Source organism: Indicator indicator, chromosome 7 (assembly GCF_027791375.1).
Source record: "Indicator indicator isolate 239-I01 chromosome 7, UM_Iind_1.1, whole genome shotgun sequence".
Lineage (NCBI taxonomy): Eukaryota > Metazoa > Chordata > Aves > Piciformes > Indicatoridae > Indicator > Indicator indicator.
The window spans coordinates 24,097,085-24,117,894 of record NC_072016.1 but is presented as its reverse complement, the minus strand read 5'-3'; the positions used below and the strand labels follow the sequence as shown (position 1 = coordinate 24,117,894).

The 20,810-nt window shown below is 37.3% G+C and overlaps 1 protein-coding gene across 1 annotated transcript; it reads left to right on the top strand.

Moving 5' to 3' along the window:
- The first annotated feature begins 2,631 nt into the window (after nt 1–2,631).
- MAT1A (methionine adenosyltransferase 1A) lies at nt 2,632–17,714 on the top strand. The gene is made up of 9 exons (XM_054382644.1): nt 2,632–2,725; nt 8,312–8,389; nt 9,233–9,355; nt 11,006–11,118; nt 12,653–12,796; nt 13,465–13,683; nt 16,210–16,392; nt 16,851–16,984; nt 17,612–17,714. The coding sequence occupies exons 1-9, from the start codon at nt 2,632–2,634 to the stop codon at nt 17,712–17,714; spliced, it is 1,191 nt and encodes a 396-aa protein (XP_054238619.1).
- Nucleotides 17,715–20,810: the final 3,096 nt, after the last annotated feature.

Here is a 20,810-nt window from a genome sequence, read left to right as displayed (position 1 = left end):
GACATGATGGGAGAGCATTATCTTGCCTTTTTACAAATATTTAACAAGTCAAATTGTCTGGGAAGAGAAGCCAAATTAAACATTACCTAACACTAGAGTGGTTTCAAGTTGGTCACAGATGTCCTAGAAGAGAACATCCTGAGATGCTTCATGGCCATAAAGCAAATGTGTTACACTGGGTAGTAAAGCCACAATTAGAAGCAGTTCGAACTGGAGGTTCACAAAGTCATGTGAAATGCGGCTGTGCAGCATTTCCAGAATATTATCACTGGAGAGGATATTGGAATGAAGGGTAACCCTCCAAAGATTTCAAGGGCCAATACATTTAACTAGCCTGAAGTAAATAAAAAAAGAGGAACTGTAAAAGCCAAATAAACAATGTTCCTGCTCACTTATTACTTATGTATGTCACTCATCAGCTTGTGGGTTTTTTATTTTTATACAAGAGGATCATGTGATACAGAATTGTTTCTGTATTTCGCTTCTTACCTTAAAACAAGAACACTGATTGCCAAACTACAATTTCTCTTTACGTGCCATTGAAAACCAAGGAAAAGTAAAACCAGAAGCAAAAGAAAGTGGAACTCACAGTCTGAAAATACTAAATCTTGTTTGCTTTTGCTATTAGAATTATCTGTAAAATTAGAATGAAAACTATGTGTAAAAAATAAATTGTTTTCAGCAGTGATTGGTTTATTCTTGTAATGTCTTTTTGTGCTTCCATAGAGAAGAAAAACATTTGCATTTAAGAATGAATGCTTATCACTGGTGTTATTTCACTTGAAAAGTTAATATAATTTTTGAATGTTACCCATTAACTAGGGTTAATATAATCAGTTACTCTTTGGTCTTCTGGGTTTTTTACAAATTCTATTTTTCTAGGTGGTGTTAATGAGTAATTTATTTAGGCTGTGATCGAATCTTTGTGTCAGTGGAATGATGACAGTTTACTTCAGAGAAAGATATGCCTCATAATGGGTATCTGATGTGAGAATTCTGCATTTTTCAGTGCATCTAGTGCTTTTGGTTCTGTGAAATGCATTCTATGCAACAGAAAACTAAAAAAAATGTCTTTGGAATTAATGATTCCATGTTGATTATAATTAGACAGGGGCCAATGCTGTAGCAAATTACTGGTGAACATTTACAGGCATTGGTTACTATTTTCAGAACCGAAGGGAGAAAGTGGAAATTCTAATGAATTCTTACATCTGTATGTAGTTATGTGGAAACCTGAATCCAAAGGGCCACATAAAGTGATCTTAAAAACTAATACTGACCCAAGGTTTGAAGTAAACTGAGTCAGTTTTTAAACCGAAGAGTAATAATGATTTAATTGCTGTCAAAGTTACAAGCAGTCCGGAACAAGCACTGTGTTACTCATTCCAGTCTAAGTATCAGCCACGCTTTGAATGATTAAAAGAGTATGTTCAACAAAGTAAAGGGAAATTTTTATTTTGGTAAACCAATTATTTGGTCTGAGATAGAGACTAGAATGGTTTCTGTAAGGGAATTAAGAATAATTAGAGGTTTTTATAATGGTACTGTAGTGCTGGGAATTTTCTGGATCTTCCCAAAGGGTATGTTTACTTGTTTTTGGTGTACTAACTTAAAGACATGTATACCCACAAAATGCCATCTGTCTTCATACCTGTCATGCCTTCAGCATATTTCAGACATGAGCCATCTGACTAGAGAAATTTTCAGTAGCAGAACTGAGCACGGAGAATTCAGTGAGAGTTACCGTATTTCTAAGAGTTATAGAATGTAATATGAAAATATTATGCAAAAAGAGAATTAAGGTGAAAGAGAATTAGAAGAAAAGACAGAGGAAAAGCAACGCAAAGACTGAAGGGAGAAGTCTGCATAAATGAGAAGCACTCATCATGCTAGATCTTATCAGAGGTTTCCTCTCTTAAATGTGCATGAAGTATGAATGAAAATGAAAAAAGTTTAGAAGAAAATTCTACTTTTGAAGATATGCAAAAGTAAAAAGAAAATACAATTCTATAATGCAGATGGAACTTCTTCCAGTCTCTTGCTAGGAAAGACTTGCATTGACAGATTTTTTTTTTTTTTTAATCTATCCGTGTAAAACCACAACACACAGTTGGAAGCACAACATAGATCCCAGAATTAGGGGAGAGAGAAGCTGAAGCAGCAGCTGACTGGAGCTGTTACTAGCGCTGCTGTGTTACTTCATGGTCAGCTGAGTTGCTACGACAACCAGTTTTTCACGGGTTGAATCCAGAATGTTTACAAGAACTGAGTTAATTGGTGAAACATCTTAAAATGAAGTAACTCCCCTGCTAAGAAATGGGCTCTTCCATTTTCCTCACATGATTATCTAGGCACTTTCACTTTTCCATATATAGGAGCAGCTCAGGGACTGACAGATCAGGCTGGGTAGGGATACAGACTTCAGGCACCTACATACTCCTGTGTGCGTACACAGATGCAAGCACATGCTGATTTCACACACTGACATTCAAGTTAGAGTAAGAGGCAATAAGTTAGAGTAAGACAGCAATAATCCTGCTGATATAGAGCCTTCTTCTTAAAGAGAAGGTACTGAAGGTAGAACTCTTCAACCACTGTTTATAATAATTCATCAGGGAAAGCACCACAATCATGAATGGGCCAGTGGATGGTTTATGCGATTACACGCTGGATGATGAAGGGGCATTCATGTTTACATCAGAATCGGTGGGAGAAGGACATCCAGGTAAGAAACCAGCTCTGGCAAATGCATAAAATAAATATTTTCATTTAAATAGTTTTAAAAGCCTGAAGAAGAATTAATATGCTATTAGTGTTACTGTAGAAGTTATTTATAACAGGGTGCTATTTTACTTTGTTTCTGTTGGACCTTCTCCATATAGACTATAGAACTGGTGTAACTAGGGTGCTACCAACAGGAGTTTAGATGCTCTTGCAGGGTGTGTATTAAACGGAGCAGGGCAGTGGGGTTTATGCTGTTTGTTCCTTTTCATCTGTATATTTTTCAGTATTACCTTGGGGATGCTACTATGCTTCTGATAGACTCGAGTTTTACATATGGATAAGAATGAATAGCTTGCTTCTCAAGTTCCCCATCTTTGTGGGCACTGTGAAACTGTCCTGCATATATACTATGCCCTAAAAGTGTCACCCAAACCAGGAATATCTATAAGCAGGCTATTTTAAAGCTTTAAAAATCAGTGGCCCGAGCAGCTGTACATGACAAAGTTGCTGGTTTCCCCCCGCCCCATTCCATAATCTGATGCAATATATGGAATTGCTTGAGCAAATAGTGGAGAGTTACTTGCTAAACTTTATGTATGGTCAGTAGAGCTTAGTTCCATTTTATTGTTAACAAATGTTCATCGGCCATAAACATGGACCTTATGTCAATAGCAAGTGTTTCCCCAGGTGAGGACAACAGACTGTTTGATGTCCTGAAAACTATGTGTATTTTAGAAGCTGATTTGGTGTCCTCTACCTTTTGCTATGAAAAGGCATTTTCAGGTCTGTACTCACGTTTTGTAAGTAAATCATAAACAAGTGGAATGACATAGCAGAAAATAAAAACGTCAACAGTGAGAATTTTGTGTCTATAATTCTCATAGTCTTCTACAATATTAATTTATTACTGCAGATCAAATCCCTGGCTGACACAATTAATTACCTCTCTGTTGATGTCAAGGTAGCTACATCAGGTTAAGATAGCTGGGGTTATTTCTGATGTAACACAGTTAGAAAATGACAACCACATTCAGTCCTTGGGACATAGGTCCCACCTCCAATTTATGTATATAATTACATCCAGCAGCTCTGTAGTGCAATGTAGTTTCACAGGAAACATAACATTATATGATATGGTAGTTTTAAATTGATGATGGTATTTCCAAAGATGACAGGTGACAATTTATGCTTCTGTAATCATTCTTTTTACCCCCCCTGGGGCTTCCTTTACAAATTTTCTTTTGTCTTGTCTCCTGATTTAGAATTTTGCCTAGTTTTATCAGTTTTCATTCACATTCCCTCTCTTGGTCTATAGCAGGCCTTCTTTACCCTCCGTGAGTGTTCTTTTCCTGCTACACTAAAATAGAATAGACCTTTAAGAAACAGTGTTACCACTTGTTAGAGTTGTGTACAGTCTCTCATCTGGCAGAGGGTGTCAGATCTCTGGGTACTGTGAGATGCAAAGTGACAAGCCCAGAGGCTTATTGTAGTGGAAAACTGATACTTAGACAATTTCAAGACTGTGATGCTTATGGGTCTTTATTTAGGGTACTGAAAACCCAAATACCTATGACAAGGGAAAGATACAGATTTTTCCAGATCAAGAGAGGACAGGTTGACAGTAAGTAACTCTGAGACGTCCTGCAAATTCTTATTCCTGAACTCAGCCCAGCAATAGCTCTTGATTTGACATAGTAATACCTCTAGTTCCTGAGCAAACTGATCACTCATGTTCTGACCAATCTCCCTTTTCCCTGTCTCTGGTTTTATACCAGAGGAGTAGATGTACCATTAGGTTTTTATCACCTAGGAAAATCTTCACTATTACATCAAATGGGGCCCAGTGTCTGAGGCTGTACTTAGGCTTCTGACATTATCAGTAGCACTAGAATTTTATTGTGATTTTTGAGTTCCTGTTTGATATCAAATGGATAATTTGCGTGTTCTTGACTGTTTCTCTTCTGTATGTGATAGTGCAATTTTGCTAGAGGGCATTATGTGAAGTAAAGATCCTAAACCAGATCTTTGTCTGGAGGAAATTTGTGTTGTTCTGATTATATTATCAGAGGACTGAATGCATTAATGGAGACCTTCTTAATAAAGCAGGAGAAATTACATGGTTATTTATTTGGGTATATGAAGGACTGTCTTACACCTGTGCAATGCCTAAGAGTTGTGCGTCACTAAGAATCTCAGGTTCCATACAAGCAATTAATAACTGGAAATAGTTAACATATAGGTATTACCTATGCTTCCCTAAAACTTTATAGAAGACTCTGTTTATCCTAGTGTCCCATTCCACATTCTTCAAAATCACTTGGTTATAAAATCCGGGACTTCCTTCCACATCGTTAATCTTGGCATTTAATAAGGTAAAATCCAAACCCTCTGAATACTTACACATGACTTCTTCATTTCAATATAATAAAGATATAGATAGCAGCATGGGGAAGGGAAAGATTTTTTTTTTAGGTATCTGATTTTCCTACTACTCCATTTTGCTGGGTCCAGTAGCATCTGTCTGTGCTGCACAATGGGTTCACTGTGTTTTGAAAGGCATGGTGTGTCTCTCTGACCCACAATGTCTTATAGGTGCCAAACTACTTAAGATTAATTCCTTCACCTGTCTGGTGTGACTTCAGGTAGAATTGCCTGCAAACAGAATGTCATTCATTTTTCCAGTAAGTATCAGATCTTCATCCATATTAAAACCTTATGTTTATCTTCTGGATAATGTAGTAGTTTTAAGGCTGTGCCTTTAACTTTTCTTCAGCTTCATTTGCTTTCAAACTGAGTTAGCCTGGTTATTGTCAATGTGGGAGGGGAATTTCAGCCCACCACACCACAACACAACAGATAATCACATAAAAAAAGTTACAAAAGAAACAAAAATCCCATAGGAAATGCAGATCTTACCAGCAAGTTGATGCTTGTGTCTTACAACTAACATTCCATATACTTAACAATTTCTAACATTGTACATACTTAATATACATAATCACTAAATTGTGCATTGACCAAAAAGAACAGATGTACAAGGTATTTAAAGTGGTATTGAAGTACCACTGCACTTACCAATTAACACTCCTTAAGAGTCTTTTAAACAGGAAAGCTGTAATATGCCACAATTCAATTACTTGAATTCTTTCTAGTGAAACGTTTTTGGTAGAAAGCTTATTTTTGATGAAGGCTTAAAATAAGTATCTGTGCTTCTTGACTATCTTTTTACCAGAAAACTGAAAATTGCTTAGTTTATTGTATTTTGAATATATAATTTAACATTTATTTTGAAATCATTTTTCCTGTTGATATAAATAATGTGTCATTAGAAATACCAATTTTGATTTTGATGATCATAGGTTTTTAAGAAAAGCAACCTCATCTCTTGAAATGTGCAATGTATATTGTATTTACTATACCATCAAAGCCAGAAGTGTGGTTGTACCTGCTTGTGGTGGTGCTTCAAAGGGCAGAGCTTTATTGAGCTAAATTTTCAGTGGTTGCTGCAGTTCATAGAGTTTTGTATGTGTACGTGTGGTGAAGCCATGAAACTGAGTTCTTAGTTCCTTAGAACTTGCAGATGTCTCACCTTGTGGTAGGCTCTTGCATAGTCAAGATTCATGTAACAAAGTTGTTTCCAACTATCTGGAAAACTGTGAAGCTCCAAATTATTTGAACTCGCTTTGTTGCTGAACGTTTACTTCGTATTTCGACAGCTGGGCATCCAAATGAGTCCCCTGGACTCATTCATTCCTTTATTAGTTAGCAAGAGCTGTTTAACAGCTCTGCCATAAATCTATCTGTGGGATGATTCGATTTCATGAAAAGAATTCATGGATCTCTAATACTTTCCTGCTTAGTCAAGACACCCTTTTTTCAGTATTTATTGTATTGGATAGTAATTCACTACATAAAGGTAAGCATAGATTGAATTCTTACCTATTCCATCACCAGAGGTGGTCCCTTATGTGTTCCCTGTTTCCAAAAAAGAAGGAACAAAAAATGAAGTAAATAATGGACAAATGTCTTTAACTTTCAGTTATCAACTGTAGTTACATTATTTTCCATAAGACAAAAACCTTTTTTTCAGTTTTTTTAGGTTCTTAGAGGCTGTGATTCCAGTGCCTATAAGGATTTTTTTGGTAGGTTGCCTTTCCTTCAGCCTTTCAAAACTAGTTTGTCCTTGATTGATTTCATCCTGTAAGACAGACTTTTCTGATTTGGGGGCATTCTTCTCAGTCTCTGCTAAACCTTCCCATAGCATCTTAATATGATCTTTGGAATACTACCACCAAAATACAGTATTTCTGTGCAGTCAATGCTATTGTATGGAGATAATTTCCTTTCTGTGGATGACTGTTTGTCCTCCTCCTCTGTAAATGTGGACTATGCTTTTTGTTCAGGTGTACATTTCTTGCAAGGCTGAAAGTTCCAATGCAGCCTATGTTTGCTAATTCTCTTGTATTCTTGCTTTTTGTGTTGAAGTGGTTAATATGAGAGATAAGAGTGCTAGAATCACATTAGTACTTCAGTCTTTGATTTGTCCCTCAGCTTAATGCACACTCATGAAATGAATGAGAATTTATTTTAACTTGAGGTTAAATGTGTTAGAAGTCTCTAATGCCATACTCTTACAAAACATTGCTTTCCAATGTATTGTGTTGCAAGGCAGGAGATTATTTTGCCATGTTATGGCAACATCTAAACATAATATACAATACTAAGCTTTTAAAAAGAAAAATAAGATTAAAATATATGAGAAAAAATACTCTTTCAATAGTAGTGGAGGGCAGTGTTATGGGTGCTGCCCTTTTGTGCTCATTAGATTAGCTACATTATTTAATTAAGATTCAATATTTATTAAAAAATTTAGAAAAGAAAGAAAGAAAAAGAAAATATTATGATAAATCTGAAGTAAAGCCTTTGTATTCGGGATGTAACTGAAGATGTACTCAAGATTTACCTCTGGCAAATTTCAGGGGGTTCATAACCCCTTCTTGTGTGTGCTTAATCACACCCCTGCCTTAGGGTGGTTTGTGGTGATTATTGGGAGGAGGTATTTCAGACTAGTAGTAAGCAGTGGGAAGAGGCAAACTTGAAATGCTCACTTGACTCTGAGCTGTTCATTATCTGTACTAATCTAAACAGTCTTTATGAGCAGTGTTGGTCATCTACATTCTAACTTTTTTCTGAGCAGATGGAAGCTAATGGTGGAATACATTCTCGTTAGAATCCTACTGATGTGAAGGGCATCTGTAATTGCTGTGTGGTGTTAGAGAAAGAGAAGGCTGGGGGAAAAGCCTCTTAGCCTGTCAGGTAAATCTGTGCGTAACATACTGGTTGAAGTGCAGAAAACTACAGGTAAAGCTATAGTCAGTAAGTAAATTCCCCATTCTATCTACTGACTTTGCTTGCAGGATGTTTCATATATCTTTCTATTTAGCTGGCTTAAATACTCCAGTAATATGTGATGATAATAAGCAATGAAAGAATTCCTTCCTTGAAAACACCCATCAATTCAAGGTGATTGAGTCAGTATTTTGTATAGAGTGCTATGGTTTTGAATCACAGCTTTGATGTCTTGCAGATAAAATCTGTGATCAAATCAGCGATGCTGTACTAGACGCCCATCTCAAACAGGATCCAAATGCCAAGGTTGCTTGTGGTAAGTTGTTTGCTGTTTTGCTGTAAGTCTTCACCCAGTCACTGTTCTTTAATTATGATGTTTGCAAAGAGCTTGATGCTATCATTTGCTCACTCCTTTTACTCTCAAATAATTACATAAGAATAACAGTCTTCAAGAGGAGGAGAGATGAGAAGAAACAGTAAAAGTTTTTTAAAAGACGGAAGCCTAAGTAGGTTGTAGAAGGTTGGGATAGTTAATTTTGTGCATGGACTGAATTTCCTAGGAGAAACAGATGGGACTTCATTACAGTGGAGTTTTGAAAGATTATTTGAATGTTTTATTGTGAAGTTAATTTACTACATTTAATAAAGTACTGTTTAATCAGCCCAAGTCCTCAAGACTGCTTGCTTTCAGAAATGTTTTCAGAAAGAGTTGTATCATGAACTCTAAGGTCACCACCAGAATTAATGTATTATGTAACTAAGCACCATATTCAGATTCCTCCTCCTGGGACTGGATGCAAATTTTTGAAGTACCTGATCAGTGATGAGTTTTGTTTAGCCTCAGTAGGTATCTTAGGGTGATAAAGTGGATTTAGAAATCACAGGTTAATGCTGTATTTCCCTAAAAACTGTGCATATCACTGAATCATGCTCAGTGTTTTGACTTTCCAATTTGTAAATTAGTCTTTTCCTTACTTTTAAAGCATGGTGGATATGAAAATACTTTGTTGTATAAGGAATTAATACTGCTAAAAATATGTGTAGAAAGAACTCATACCCAGTAGAGCTCTCAAAATCACCATAGTTGAAAACATAGTTATTTGTCTTATTGGGCTGGTTTATTCCACTGTTGTAATCCTGTTTTCATCTCTCTTTACAGAGACAGTATGCAAGACAGGAATGGTGTTGCTCTGTGGGGAAATCACATCTCGTGCTATTGTGGATTATCAACGAGTTGTCCGAGATGCAATTAGACATATTGGCTATGACGATTCCGCTAAAGGTTGGTGGAGTGACTTATTAAATCCCTGAGAGCAAACAATAGGCACCTGCAAAACAGGTCTGTTACCATTTTCATATAGAGACTTTAGCAAGCCTGATAAAAAGTGAACATCCTTTGTGAGAGCTGCCTTACATGGTGCTACCTGATAAACTTTCTGGCTTTATCCCAGTAAGTAGAACGAGCATCATATACTAGTTAAAACTTAAAAGGAAGAAGCAGAATCTACTGTGGTATTAGGCCAGAATAGTTAACTGCAACATGAACCACAGAATCTACCACTCCTCCAAACTTGCAAGAACTTGAATTTCGGTTATTTGTTTGGCAAGCTGATTGATTCATTTTGTTGTACCATTGTATATTTGTACTGTGGTAGCATCTGGAATTCCCAGGTGTAAAGCAGATTCTCACTGTAAGATGCTCTGTCAGCTCTGAACAACTCCCCCTACACTGAGGAGTTTGCTGTCCATATCTAGTTTGTGTAATGTACAAACAGTAATAATTTTAAAAAAGGACAAAATGCTTTATATTCCACATATATTTCTCTTTCTGATTTACCACATATCTATACATTACAAATATGCCAAGAACACTGTTTTAGTGAAGTATATCTTTTAAGAGCTTTCACTTTAAAAAATTGTTTCCTGCAGTCCTTTAATTGGTATTGATTTTATAGGGAGATTGTAGTGGTAGAATATTCTAGCAGCACATCTTCAGGTTACCTTCACCATCACATAAGAATAGTGCCTTCAGAAAATGCTGGCAGATCTAGCAAGTCATAAATCTCCTTTTTATCCTAACTGCCAAAGATGATAAAGGGAGATCCAGAGACCCAGTAAAACACAATTTATGTGCAAAAATAAAACAAAAAACTAAAATAAACAATTGCACACAGCAAAATAATATTCTTCTCTTCAATAGCCTACTTAAAAGAAGGTAGAGTGGATTCTTCAAGTGGATCATATGTGTGTGTATATATATATGTTGTATGAATCTGTATATATATGCTGTATTGGGTGAACATGAGTTTGGTCAGCAGCTACAGCTCTAGGAAAGGTTGGATTTGGAGAGAAGCAATTCACTACTAATATACCTAGGATCAGGTGGAAAATTTTGCCACTATCTCCTGTAAGTCTTTCAATTTATTTTTAAAACCTTCCTTTTGGTCTTTGAAAGTAATGTAAAGTAAATTCCCACTCCCAGATACGCTCTGAGACTTGAATCTATTTTTTATTCTGTGGCTGTCACACAAAATCCCATGAGAGATTTAGGTATAGACACTGCTTTACATGTATTACAAATAATAGAGAGTAGAGCCTTCAGTTGCTGAAACATCAGCTCCTAGGAATTTATGTAGAGATTTTTAATATGACTTATTTGGGCAAGGCTCATTTTTTTTTTTACCAGTTTTCTTTAGTTAACAATTCACACAGGGTGTCAATGCAAGAGCAAACAAGCAGTCACAGCAGCCCTACACACCCCACCCCTTCCCAAAAAAAGGTTTCAAGTGCTGTATTGTAAAAAATAAGAAAGGGCTAAAAATAGCAGCTAGGATTTGAATTCTGAATCTAATATCCTTCAGAATGAAAAATTTGTCATATAGTGCCATGGTTTTTTCCTTAATTATGACAGACAACTCATTTTTCCAAATAGGCTTTGACTACAAAACCTGTAATGTTTTAGTGGCACTGGAACAGCAATCACCAGATATTGCCCAAGGTGTTCACCTACACAGGAATGAAGAGGATGTTGGTGCTGGAGATCAGGTAGACATAATACCACATCTAAAACATCAAAGCTATTTCAATGGAAAAAGTTTACCCCATTATATTGCTCTATTTTCTAAATCAAAACCCATGTGATGGTTTCCAGAATAAAAACCCTATTTTAATTAGAATAGTTGGAAGTTCTTTGAGGGCAGTCTTTTGCCCAATGCTTGTTATAGCACTCCATGCAGGTCAGGAGAATTCAGGTGATTTGTGGTAGCTGAGGACATACCTTTTTGAACATAGCACAGGTATTTTGCTCATTTCTGTGGAGTAGCTTTAGATTCATTAGACCATTCATCTTACGGTCAGACTTGTGTAAGTGGGAATAAACAAAGGATCTCTTCACTTTCACAGAGCTTTTGAGATCTTGCAAAGCAAAAATCAAGTTATTTCAACTATCTTCAGCATTGGTGCAATGAAGGCAAATAAGCCTGAGTACTTTCAGATCTCTCTTATTTCCCAGAGGCATCTATTGTAGTAGGCGTTCCCCTTAATTCTGTCCAAGCTTCTGTAGATGATTGTAGTATGTTCTTAAGAGAAAGATGCTAACTGTAAAAGCTCTGTAATCTGACTGTTGCCAGTATGAGCGAGGTTAACATTTACAGTAGCTATCACTAGTAGTAGTATCTAGCTTATAACAATGTTGTCGAGAACCATGACTGGAGATATCGGAGTTCAGAAGCCAAGCTAATCTTGTTCAAATAAACCCCTAAGAACTAAAATAAAATGCTTTTATGCTGTCAGGGGAACATAATGCTACATAAGATGAAAGGTATCTAACTTACTTTGGCATCTTGATGGCCTCCCTTCCCATTGTATCAAAAAAGTACCTTCATATCTTCGTTTTTTTTGCTGTTTTGGGGTTTTTTTGTTTGTTTTGCATACACTGGATGAGGAGAAATAAAATGGTGCTAACTGTATTTAACAAATGATAATATGATCCAGGGAACATGACTGAAAAACAGTAGAAGCTGTGACTAGAAGTGTGTGGCATTGGATATCAGAGGCAGGTGCCTTAAACTGTTGGGTACATCCTATTCCACTGACATTTCAGATGTGAGTGGCAGTATAAATGTGTCTGTATTTAGACACAAAAACCTCTGCTACCCTTCCAGGCTAACGATAGCACCTTTCCTAGGACACAACAGTCCTAAAATTGTGTTGCTCCAACAGTTTGGTTTTTTTTTTGGTTGTTGTTTTTTTTTGGTTTTGTTTTGTTTTGTGGCTTTGGTTTCTTTGTTTTTCTGTGAAAGAACCTGATTTTTTCAACAAAAATGTCTCCAGTTTTGCTTGGGTTTCCATCTCAATGTGTAATCCTCCATCCTTTCAGTGGAAAAATTCTAGGAACATGGTTTGTTTCTCATTACAATGTAACATGTTGGAGCCTGATCTGAGTTTAGGCTTCTTGCAATGTAGTGTGAAATAGTAGAAAGTAAACCTGAGGGTACTGTTTACTCTTTGCTGCAGATGAAATCTTGTTGCCTTTGTGATGCTTTTAACAATAATTAAAGTATATCTTCTCCTTCTGTAGGGTTTGATGTTTGGTTATGCAACAGATGAGACAGAAGAATGCATGCCTTTAACAATTATTCTTGCTCATAAACTGAATGCCAGGTTAGCAGAGCTGAGGCGTAGTGGAGAACTTCCATGGCTGAGACCAGACTCTAAGACACAGGTAAATATGGACAGTTCAAATAGTGGACAACTGACACTTTTTCTTTACAGAACTCTTAAATAACCTTAAAGACTGCAATTAATGGTGTTCAGCATGTCAGAATAACCTGCAAGTAGCACATGCATAACCTGTAATTAACAGGCAAAGCATTTCCACTGCTTATGATAATGTCTTCTTGACTGTGAAAATGGTTAGCTTACATCAGAGTGCTTCTTAATTACTTACCAGTGAAGGAAACATTTAACTTTTCAGACCAAAGTGTTTGTTAAAAAGGTGACAGGAGATCCAAAGAATTTATTTGTACTTAAGAGATTTGGTATGGCATTTTTGAAGATGCACTGAGAGCGTAAATTTTTGAGGCTTGGGAGTTTCACTGGAAATCTCAACTGAAGAACTTTGGACAATTTCATAGTAAATCAGACTGTCGGTACTGAGCCTTTTTGTTGTTTTTTCTACTCAGCACAGCAAAAATGAAGAATGAGAACATAGGCTTCATTTCTTATATTTCAGCAACTTCAGCAACATCTAGAGCAGTGAACATTATAATGTCATCATTGGTGTTTTGGTGCAGTTTTATTCTTGGAATAGCATGGCATGGTGTTTGATGTAGACCAGTAATAAATCTTACAGGAATATTTTTTTGTCTTCCTTCTTTGTGCTCTGTTCAGGTCACTGTTCAGTATATCCAGCAGAATGGAGCAGTCATCCCGGTGCGTGTTCACACCATTGTGATATCTGTGCAGCACGATGAAACCATTTCGCTGGAGAACATGCGCAGAACCTTGCGGGATCGTGTGATCCAGGCTGTTGTCCCTGCAAAATACTTGGATGAGAAAACTATTTATCACCTTCAACCTAGTGGGCGTTTTGTTATTGGAGGTCCTCAGGTTTGTGCTGTGTTATTTTGGTGGGCTTTTCAGCTTGCCTTTGACATTGGGTGTGTCTTAAAACAAATGCTCAGCTTTTTTCCGTGTCTAAAGTGTAAGAAGCAAGTTGCCTGCTGGAAGTTTCAACTGCAGTTTTATGTGGGAGAAGCACCTAGAGTTTCATGTGCTGTATGCTAATGTAACCTTTGAGGGTATGCTTATATTACACATGTGTTATGCCTAGGCAGGCAAGTTGAGCTGAATCTTACACTGCAATGTACAGCCCAGCTCTGGGTTTCCTCAAACACTCTTGAGTATAGCCCTAAGACACGGAATCCTTTCTGCTGAAAATCACACCTGACAGAGAAGTGGTCAAGAGAAGGTTAGTTACCTTACAGTGAACCTATTTTTCAGATCTGTGTATATCACATTGTTTTTACTGATACTGGTAAGATCTGAAGGTGTTCATCTGTTCTAAAAATCATCCCCTGATGACAAAATAAATCTTGCTTTTGACTTATCTATGTAATACAGGAGCTGGGATTTATAATTTGATCCTGTGCTCACAGAAGTCAGGCAGAACTTCCACGGTCTGTAGGATGAGGACTTTTGAAATTTAGTTTTTGAAAACAAATTCACCATATTACATTTGGTAAGCTAGCCAGAAATATATTTTCTACTCTTGTGGTAGGACTAGGCATGCTAGCACATGCAAACACTGGTACACTGCAGTGTACGTCTGCAGCTTTTTAAACCTGGGATAAGTTTACTTTGTCTGGGTCAATCTGCCTGTGTGGCTGTAGCCTTAGAACTGCTGTCATGTCTTGTGAAATTTACAATAGCATTGTGGCAGCTAGAAAATAACTATTTCTTTCCTTGTCTTTCATGTCTTGAACTTCTGATTACTTTTTGTAAGAGTATTGTTTTGTTTTTAACAACACTAGCTATAGAAGGCTGCCTTAATCTCCAGTTCAATTAATCTAAGGAAGATACACGTATTTCACTTTGGATTTTTACCTTCTGCTGTTGAGCACGGTGGAACCTTGACTTCTGGCTGTGACAGAATCATAATTTTGCTATCACCGTTTTCCTAACAGCAACACCTGCTGGTATGCTGGGGACATGACAGCTCATCGCGAAAGTGACTTCCACACACTTTATAAATGCGTATGTGCTCTTTCAGCACCTTTAAAAGGAGGGATAGGGTTTCCTTTTCCTTTGACCTGTCCATTTCTCTTCCTTTCCCTCTCTTCCACGGTCAAGTCATGATGGCACACAAAGTGTTCTTACTGCAACAGTCTGTGCCATCAGAAATTAAAAGTTTGAGACAAGCAGAAGAACCCAGGATGATGGGATCCTTTAGACAAGCTCAGCTAGCTGCAAATCAGATTTACATCTTGCTGCTTGCTTAGCAGAATGGAACAAACAGTGCCAAAGGTTTTCCTGTGTATATGCACAGGCTTTCTAAGAAAAAACTTTGACTCTCCGCTTATGTTTGCCTTGCAAACATTCCAGCAACTGGATTTTACTGACATGATATTCTGCAGGCAAAGAATGTCAAACCTGCCTGCAGGTGGAGACTGAATTTCAATTTTGCTTATGGTTCCATTTACGCTGGAAAATGCAGGAAGCATTTAGTAAATTAGGGAATCGGACAATTAGTCAGGTACTGATCAGCTAACCAAGATCAAATGAAAATATCAAGTACTTGTGAGGAGCAATGTGGATCTGCACTTTCTTTTTAATATTTTTGAATATTCTTCTATAAGTGTCTGCTCTTAGGATGAAGTAATCCTTCTTTCTCAATTACCTATAACTGCCTATTACTCCACATAAATATTTGGGGGTTGGAAATATGTTTTTTTTTAGTACATATTTGTGTAAGAGTCTCAGTAATCTTACTGAACTGGTAACACTGGTTGCCAGCTTCCATGTAATGATGTATAAGACAGTACTGACATATGTTTCGATGATGAATATGAAAAAGACACCTGCTATTTAGTATTCACACAACTTCAGATTTTGACCACATGATAGGGAAACTTGTTTTTATCTATCTATCTATCTATCTATCTATCTCTCTATCTATCTATCTATCTATCTATCTATCTATCTATCTATCTATCTATCTAATCTATAGTGTAAAAACTCTCAGTTGTTCCTATATGGTATGTATTTTGTTAGCAATATTCGGTATTTAGTTTGGATGTGTTAAATAAGTCACTTTTAAACTGAAGTTCCCATATTTTCTTAAGTATTTACTTTTGAAGCAGACAGTGCTTGCACTAGCTAACTGGGTGTAAACCCATTTGCTTGATTATCAAACACAATTCATGAATGGCTTGTTTTATGAATCTGTTTTTAAAGAACACTTGATAGTCATTGTTGTGGATTGGTGAAAAAAAGTATTGCTTCAGCTATCCCACAGCAATCCATATGTGGTGAACATACTGACACGGTGTTATAGCCTTCTGATGGATGCATAGTCATGCGTGAGACTTACAATAAAATGTATTGTAAGGTGGGTAAATTCTTTTACTGACTCAGGGTGATGCTGGTGTTACTGGTCGAAAGATCATTGTGGATACTTATGGTGGCTGGGGAGCCCATGGAGGTGGTGCTTTTTCTGGCAAGGACTACACAAAAGTGGACCGATCAGCAGCGTACGCAGCCCGTTGGGTGGCCAAGTCTCTCGTGAAAGCTGGGCTCTGTCGCCGTGTTCTGGTTCAGGTATGGTTTGCTATAAACATCGCTTTTCTCAAAAAGACTTTTCCTTTTCAGCTTTGCCTTGAATACACATCCTCTGAGACACTGTAGTAGAAGCAGTCTTGCTAATGGCTTGGGATTGAAAAAAGGAAGACCTTGATGCGCTTGGTTCAAGACCACTGTAATGTCACTAATAGCCTATCAGCTTGTGAAAGCTGCAACCTTTCATTTATTGTTTTTTTTTTTCTGGACACGTTTTGGCTGGATAATGGGCAAGAGTTTTCCAGAGACCTCAGCCTTTTCAAAGTTTTCTCTCTTTTATTTTTTTTTCCCCCTTCAAATATACAATATACATTGTGGAAATACGGAAAGTGAAGGAGAGGTCTTAGTTTTTCTGAGATGGTTCAAGAATGAATACTTTATTCTGTTTCCCTCCAAGGTACTGTGTTTATTTGCTAACGATGGTGTCTTTCTTGACATAGGTTTCTTATGCTATTGGGGTTGCTCATCCACTGTCCATTTCACTATTCACTTATGGAACTTCCCAAAAAACAGAGAAAGAGCTGCTGGACATTGTGCACAAAAACTTTGATCTTCGGCCTGGAGTCATTGTCAGGTACAGAAATACACAAAAAGGAAAATATCCTGCTGATCATCTCTTAGAAATGATTTCCTGCAAAATTGTTAGGTGCTAGAGTGTAAGAGTCAGCCTCTTGAACTAGCATGGGATTGTTCCATGCAGTACCAAAGGAACTTCCTCCCATTCCGTTAGTCTTCACAGTTGATACGTATTATGGATCTACTAGTGTGCCATATATTCTAAGATACAGATTTCAAGTTTCATATGCAGCATCTACTTTGAGCATTGGCCCTTGCATAGCACATGAAATTCAAATAGAATAAAATAACTTGCATTCCAAGAATTTTAAGTTACTTTGCTGTGACAAAATATATTTTGTTTTACAGTAGGAATTGATGGTTATTTCATAGAATCATAGAATAGTAGGGTTTGATGGGACCTCCAGAGATCACCAAATCCTGTAGCCCTAAAGTACTTCACATTTAAATTTTGTCTTTACTGGTATGGTTCTCCATGGGACATGTTCACTGGTATACTTGCATGTTGATACTATGCTTGCTTGACTAAGGGTGTGAAATGGGTGTCAACATCAGGATTTTAATGGTAGCTATCAGAAAGTATCTTCATATGAAGAATTTTCTCTTCTTTTTGTTATACACACAGGGATTTGGACCTAAAAAAGCCCATTTACCAGAAGACTGCATGTTATGGTCACTTTGGAAGAAATGAATTCTCATGGGAGGTGCCTAAAAAGCTTGTATTTTGACACTAGCTGTGACCCTTTAAAAACAGAAGAGAAGTCCACTAGTGATGAGGATACTTCCAAAAATCAAATTTGACAGCTTTGTAGTCAACAAAAAGAATTTTAGATTTTAAATGGAAAGAAAGAAAAAAATATTTTCTTGGAAATTGATTTATTTTTTAGCCCTCAGTGTCTTTCATTATCTAAGATACAAAAGACAGAGTCTGTTTTTTTAATCAACATAAGGCAACAAAATACAGTTTACTTTTTATTGCTGCTCTGTTGGTTCTTTTGATAAAGGCAAAGTATGACTCAGGTACTAATGGTTGAACCTCAAGCCTTTCATGGGCAAAGGCAGAGATGACTTTCCCAACTCTCACTAAGGACCAGCAGATCTCTTGCTTTTTAATTAGACAATGGGAAATTCTGGGGTCCAATTTCCTTACTGGAGTTAGCATTGTATACAGATGGGGGTTGCTTTGATGGGAGAAGGCTGAATATCGCACAGTTTTATCTTGGCCTCTTTTGTAGAAGATGTTAACATATGTGTAATATTTAAATCACCTTTGCTGCTGTTACTGCTGTGTTTCAATTACTTGTGTTTTTGAAATGTGTTCTCCTTCTAAAACAATCGTAGAATAAAGGCTTTTTCCTACTATGTCTGTAACAGTGCCTCTTCCATTTTTATTTTTGGTTAATGTTACAGTATAATGGTTCAGCTCAGCCTCTTATACTCTTGCAAGATTTTAGTTTACCAACATAAATTAATTTTACTAGATTTTTTTTTAAATTGTGGTATGAACTTATCTTTCACTACATATTTGATCATAGTTTATTCTTAGATTTGTGCTGTACAGTATTCTGTCATATTTTTTGCTCCCAAATGTTAGGTTTATTGCATGACTTGCTAGATTTGGTGTAATTTTGGAATAAAATGAAGTGCATATAAATAACAGCAAAGCATCAACAAAGAGCATGAGGTTAAAATTTGGACCACTACCTTTCCCAGCAGTGTTTTACACGAGAACTAGCCACTAGATGGCTGTGTGCCCCTCCACAGCTGTGGGAGCTAGTTTGTCCATGTCCCTGGTTTGTGCCAGTACTCAGATACCAAATCTGGGTACCAGTACCCTGAAACTCCTGCTGGAAGTAGTGACAACCTCTCCATCTGACAGCTCAGGGTAGCTGATGTACATGGTAACTGGATATGATCTAGGCAGAGGATAAGGATGTTTCTGTGCTTGTGTTCTATATTGTCCTATAAAGTGACAAACTACTTTTTGCAAAGGTCTGTGGATTAATCCCAGGTTTGTTTAAATTGAGAAAGTGTTTGACCATATTTATCCTTTGTAATCAGTTTTGTTTGTCAATAGGTAACAACGACGAACTTAATCTGGCAATGTAAGAGTTACCTGTGTATGGCTCCCAAGAGTCTCTTAATCTTAGCTTTGTGGTTTAAGCAGCATCCTGTTAGAGCTTCTGCGTGGGTGAAATGCTGCCATGCCATGGTTCTCTCCTAACTAAATTCCTTTGCACAGTGTCTCCCGAACACATGAAAAAGAGTGCCTGACTGTGATGATCATTAAAAAAAAAGCTGCCATTCATTCTCTTCAAGTACATCACAAGCACAGCTTTTATCTGTTCAAGCCAGAAGTTGCTCCACTTTTTAAATTATGCTGAAGTGCTATATGTAGTATGTAAGCTGAGCTGAACAAGTTTATGTGTAGTTCCTGATCTCCCGTGGTCTTAGAGAATTATTCAGTGTCCTTTGTTGGAAAACTGGATACATTTTGTAAGGAAAATATCTTAAAATGTGCAGCTGCACCGTAAGATTGTATTTGCAAAAATTCCCCAGGGACTGTTTTCCCAAATGCATATTGTTCATCTTGCAAGGGAGAAGACTGGTGTGTGTGTCAGCCTGAAACTGTAAACTGTTTGGAACCAGGACTTACTGGTCTACCTAGAAACATAAATCTTGGCCTTCAGTGTTAAAGATGTGTTTTGCTAATGAAGTTTTACCTATCAGTAATGTAAACAAAGGCATTTTACTAATGATAAGGAAGTTGCCATTTTTGCTGCCACAGAACTGTTTTGTGGAAGTGCTACAGTCCTATACATAAATATCAAGACATCCTCAAGATGGCATGTCTTTGTTAATGCAGTGGAGACTTTGCCACTGGCTTCACTTCATCAGGATCTTCTGGTCATACTGTGTTATACTACAAGTAGCAGAAGCAAGTGAATGAAAAATAAATTAAAAAGACACCTGAAAAAGTGTTGCATAAATAGATATGTTGCATAATGTAACATAAAAGGAGAATGCCCCTGTCTCAGCATCTGCAGACAAGACGAACAGTTCTTCTGGGGCAGTGACAATAACAACCATTACTAACAATCATTGCAGAGTTTGTTGGAGAGGAAGTGTGTGTGTCTAGCTGGTTTGGTGGGCAGGTAAGTCAGCACAGAGGCTTGTCAGGATGTGAGTGACTGACTGTGACAAATGTACTCAACTCCCTTAACCAAACTTGTAGTAGTTTGGTATAGGCTCCAGAGCAGGTAAAGGTCTGAGCTGTAGCTGGGCTAAGAACACGTCTAGGAAAACCAAGAATGAGAGGAGTGACAAAGTGAGCATTGATGCATGAGAACATGATTAACACATGAAGAGAGGGTGATTTTTCAATACTCATTTATCAAGGAACAAAGAAAGTTGTGGGTACAAACAGTCTCATGCATACTTCTAGCATTGTATGCAATTTGACTCTGAACCAATGACTTTATCTCATAAATATGACAGTCTTTGAGCTCTGCTGGCTTGTCAGTGTGGCTGCATGGCAGTGAGCTCCCCTTGAGCTGGGATGCCTCTTAAGGTTACTCTTTGAGGCAATGATACCCTTTACCAGGGATGGATTGTTGGATAAGCCTAATTTGAGTGCTAATTTGCAATTGGACTGCTCACCTGGCAACTCACCCCATGAGCAGGGACATCTCTCAAGGTAGGTGATTCCTTACCTGAGACTAAGAGATCTTTCCTTACCCAAGGCAGAATGACCCCTTATTTGCAACAGATCATCGATAAGTGACTGAATGCATGTTCAATCAATTATAATGAACTCTGTGTAG

Excerpts from the sequence above, each read along its gene's own strand:
- MAT1A (XM_054382644.1), top strand. The coding sequence starts at position 2,632 with ATGAATGGGCCAGTGGATGGTTTATGCGATTACACGCTGGATGATGAA. Across the intron at positions 8,390-9,232 it reads AAATGCCAAGGTTGCTTGTG|AGACAGTATGCAAGACAGGA; the intron begins GTAAGTTGTTTG and ends CTCTCTTTACAG. Across the intron at positions 9,356-11,005 it reads CTATGACGATTCCGCTAAAG|GCTTTGACTACAAAACCTGT; the intron begins GTTGGTGGAGTG and ends TTTTCCAAATAG.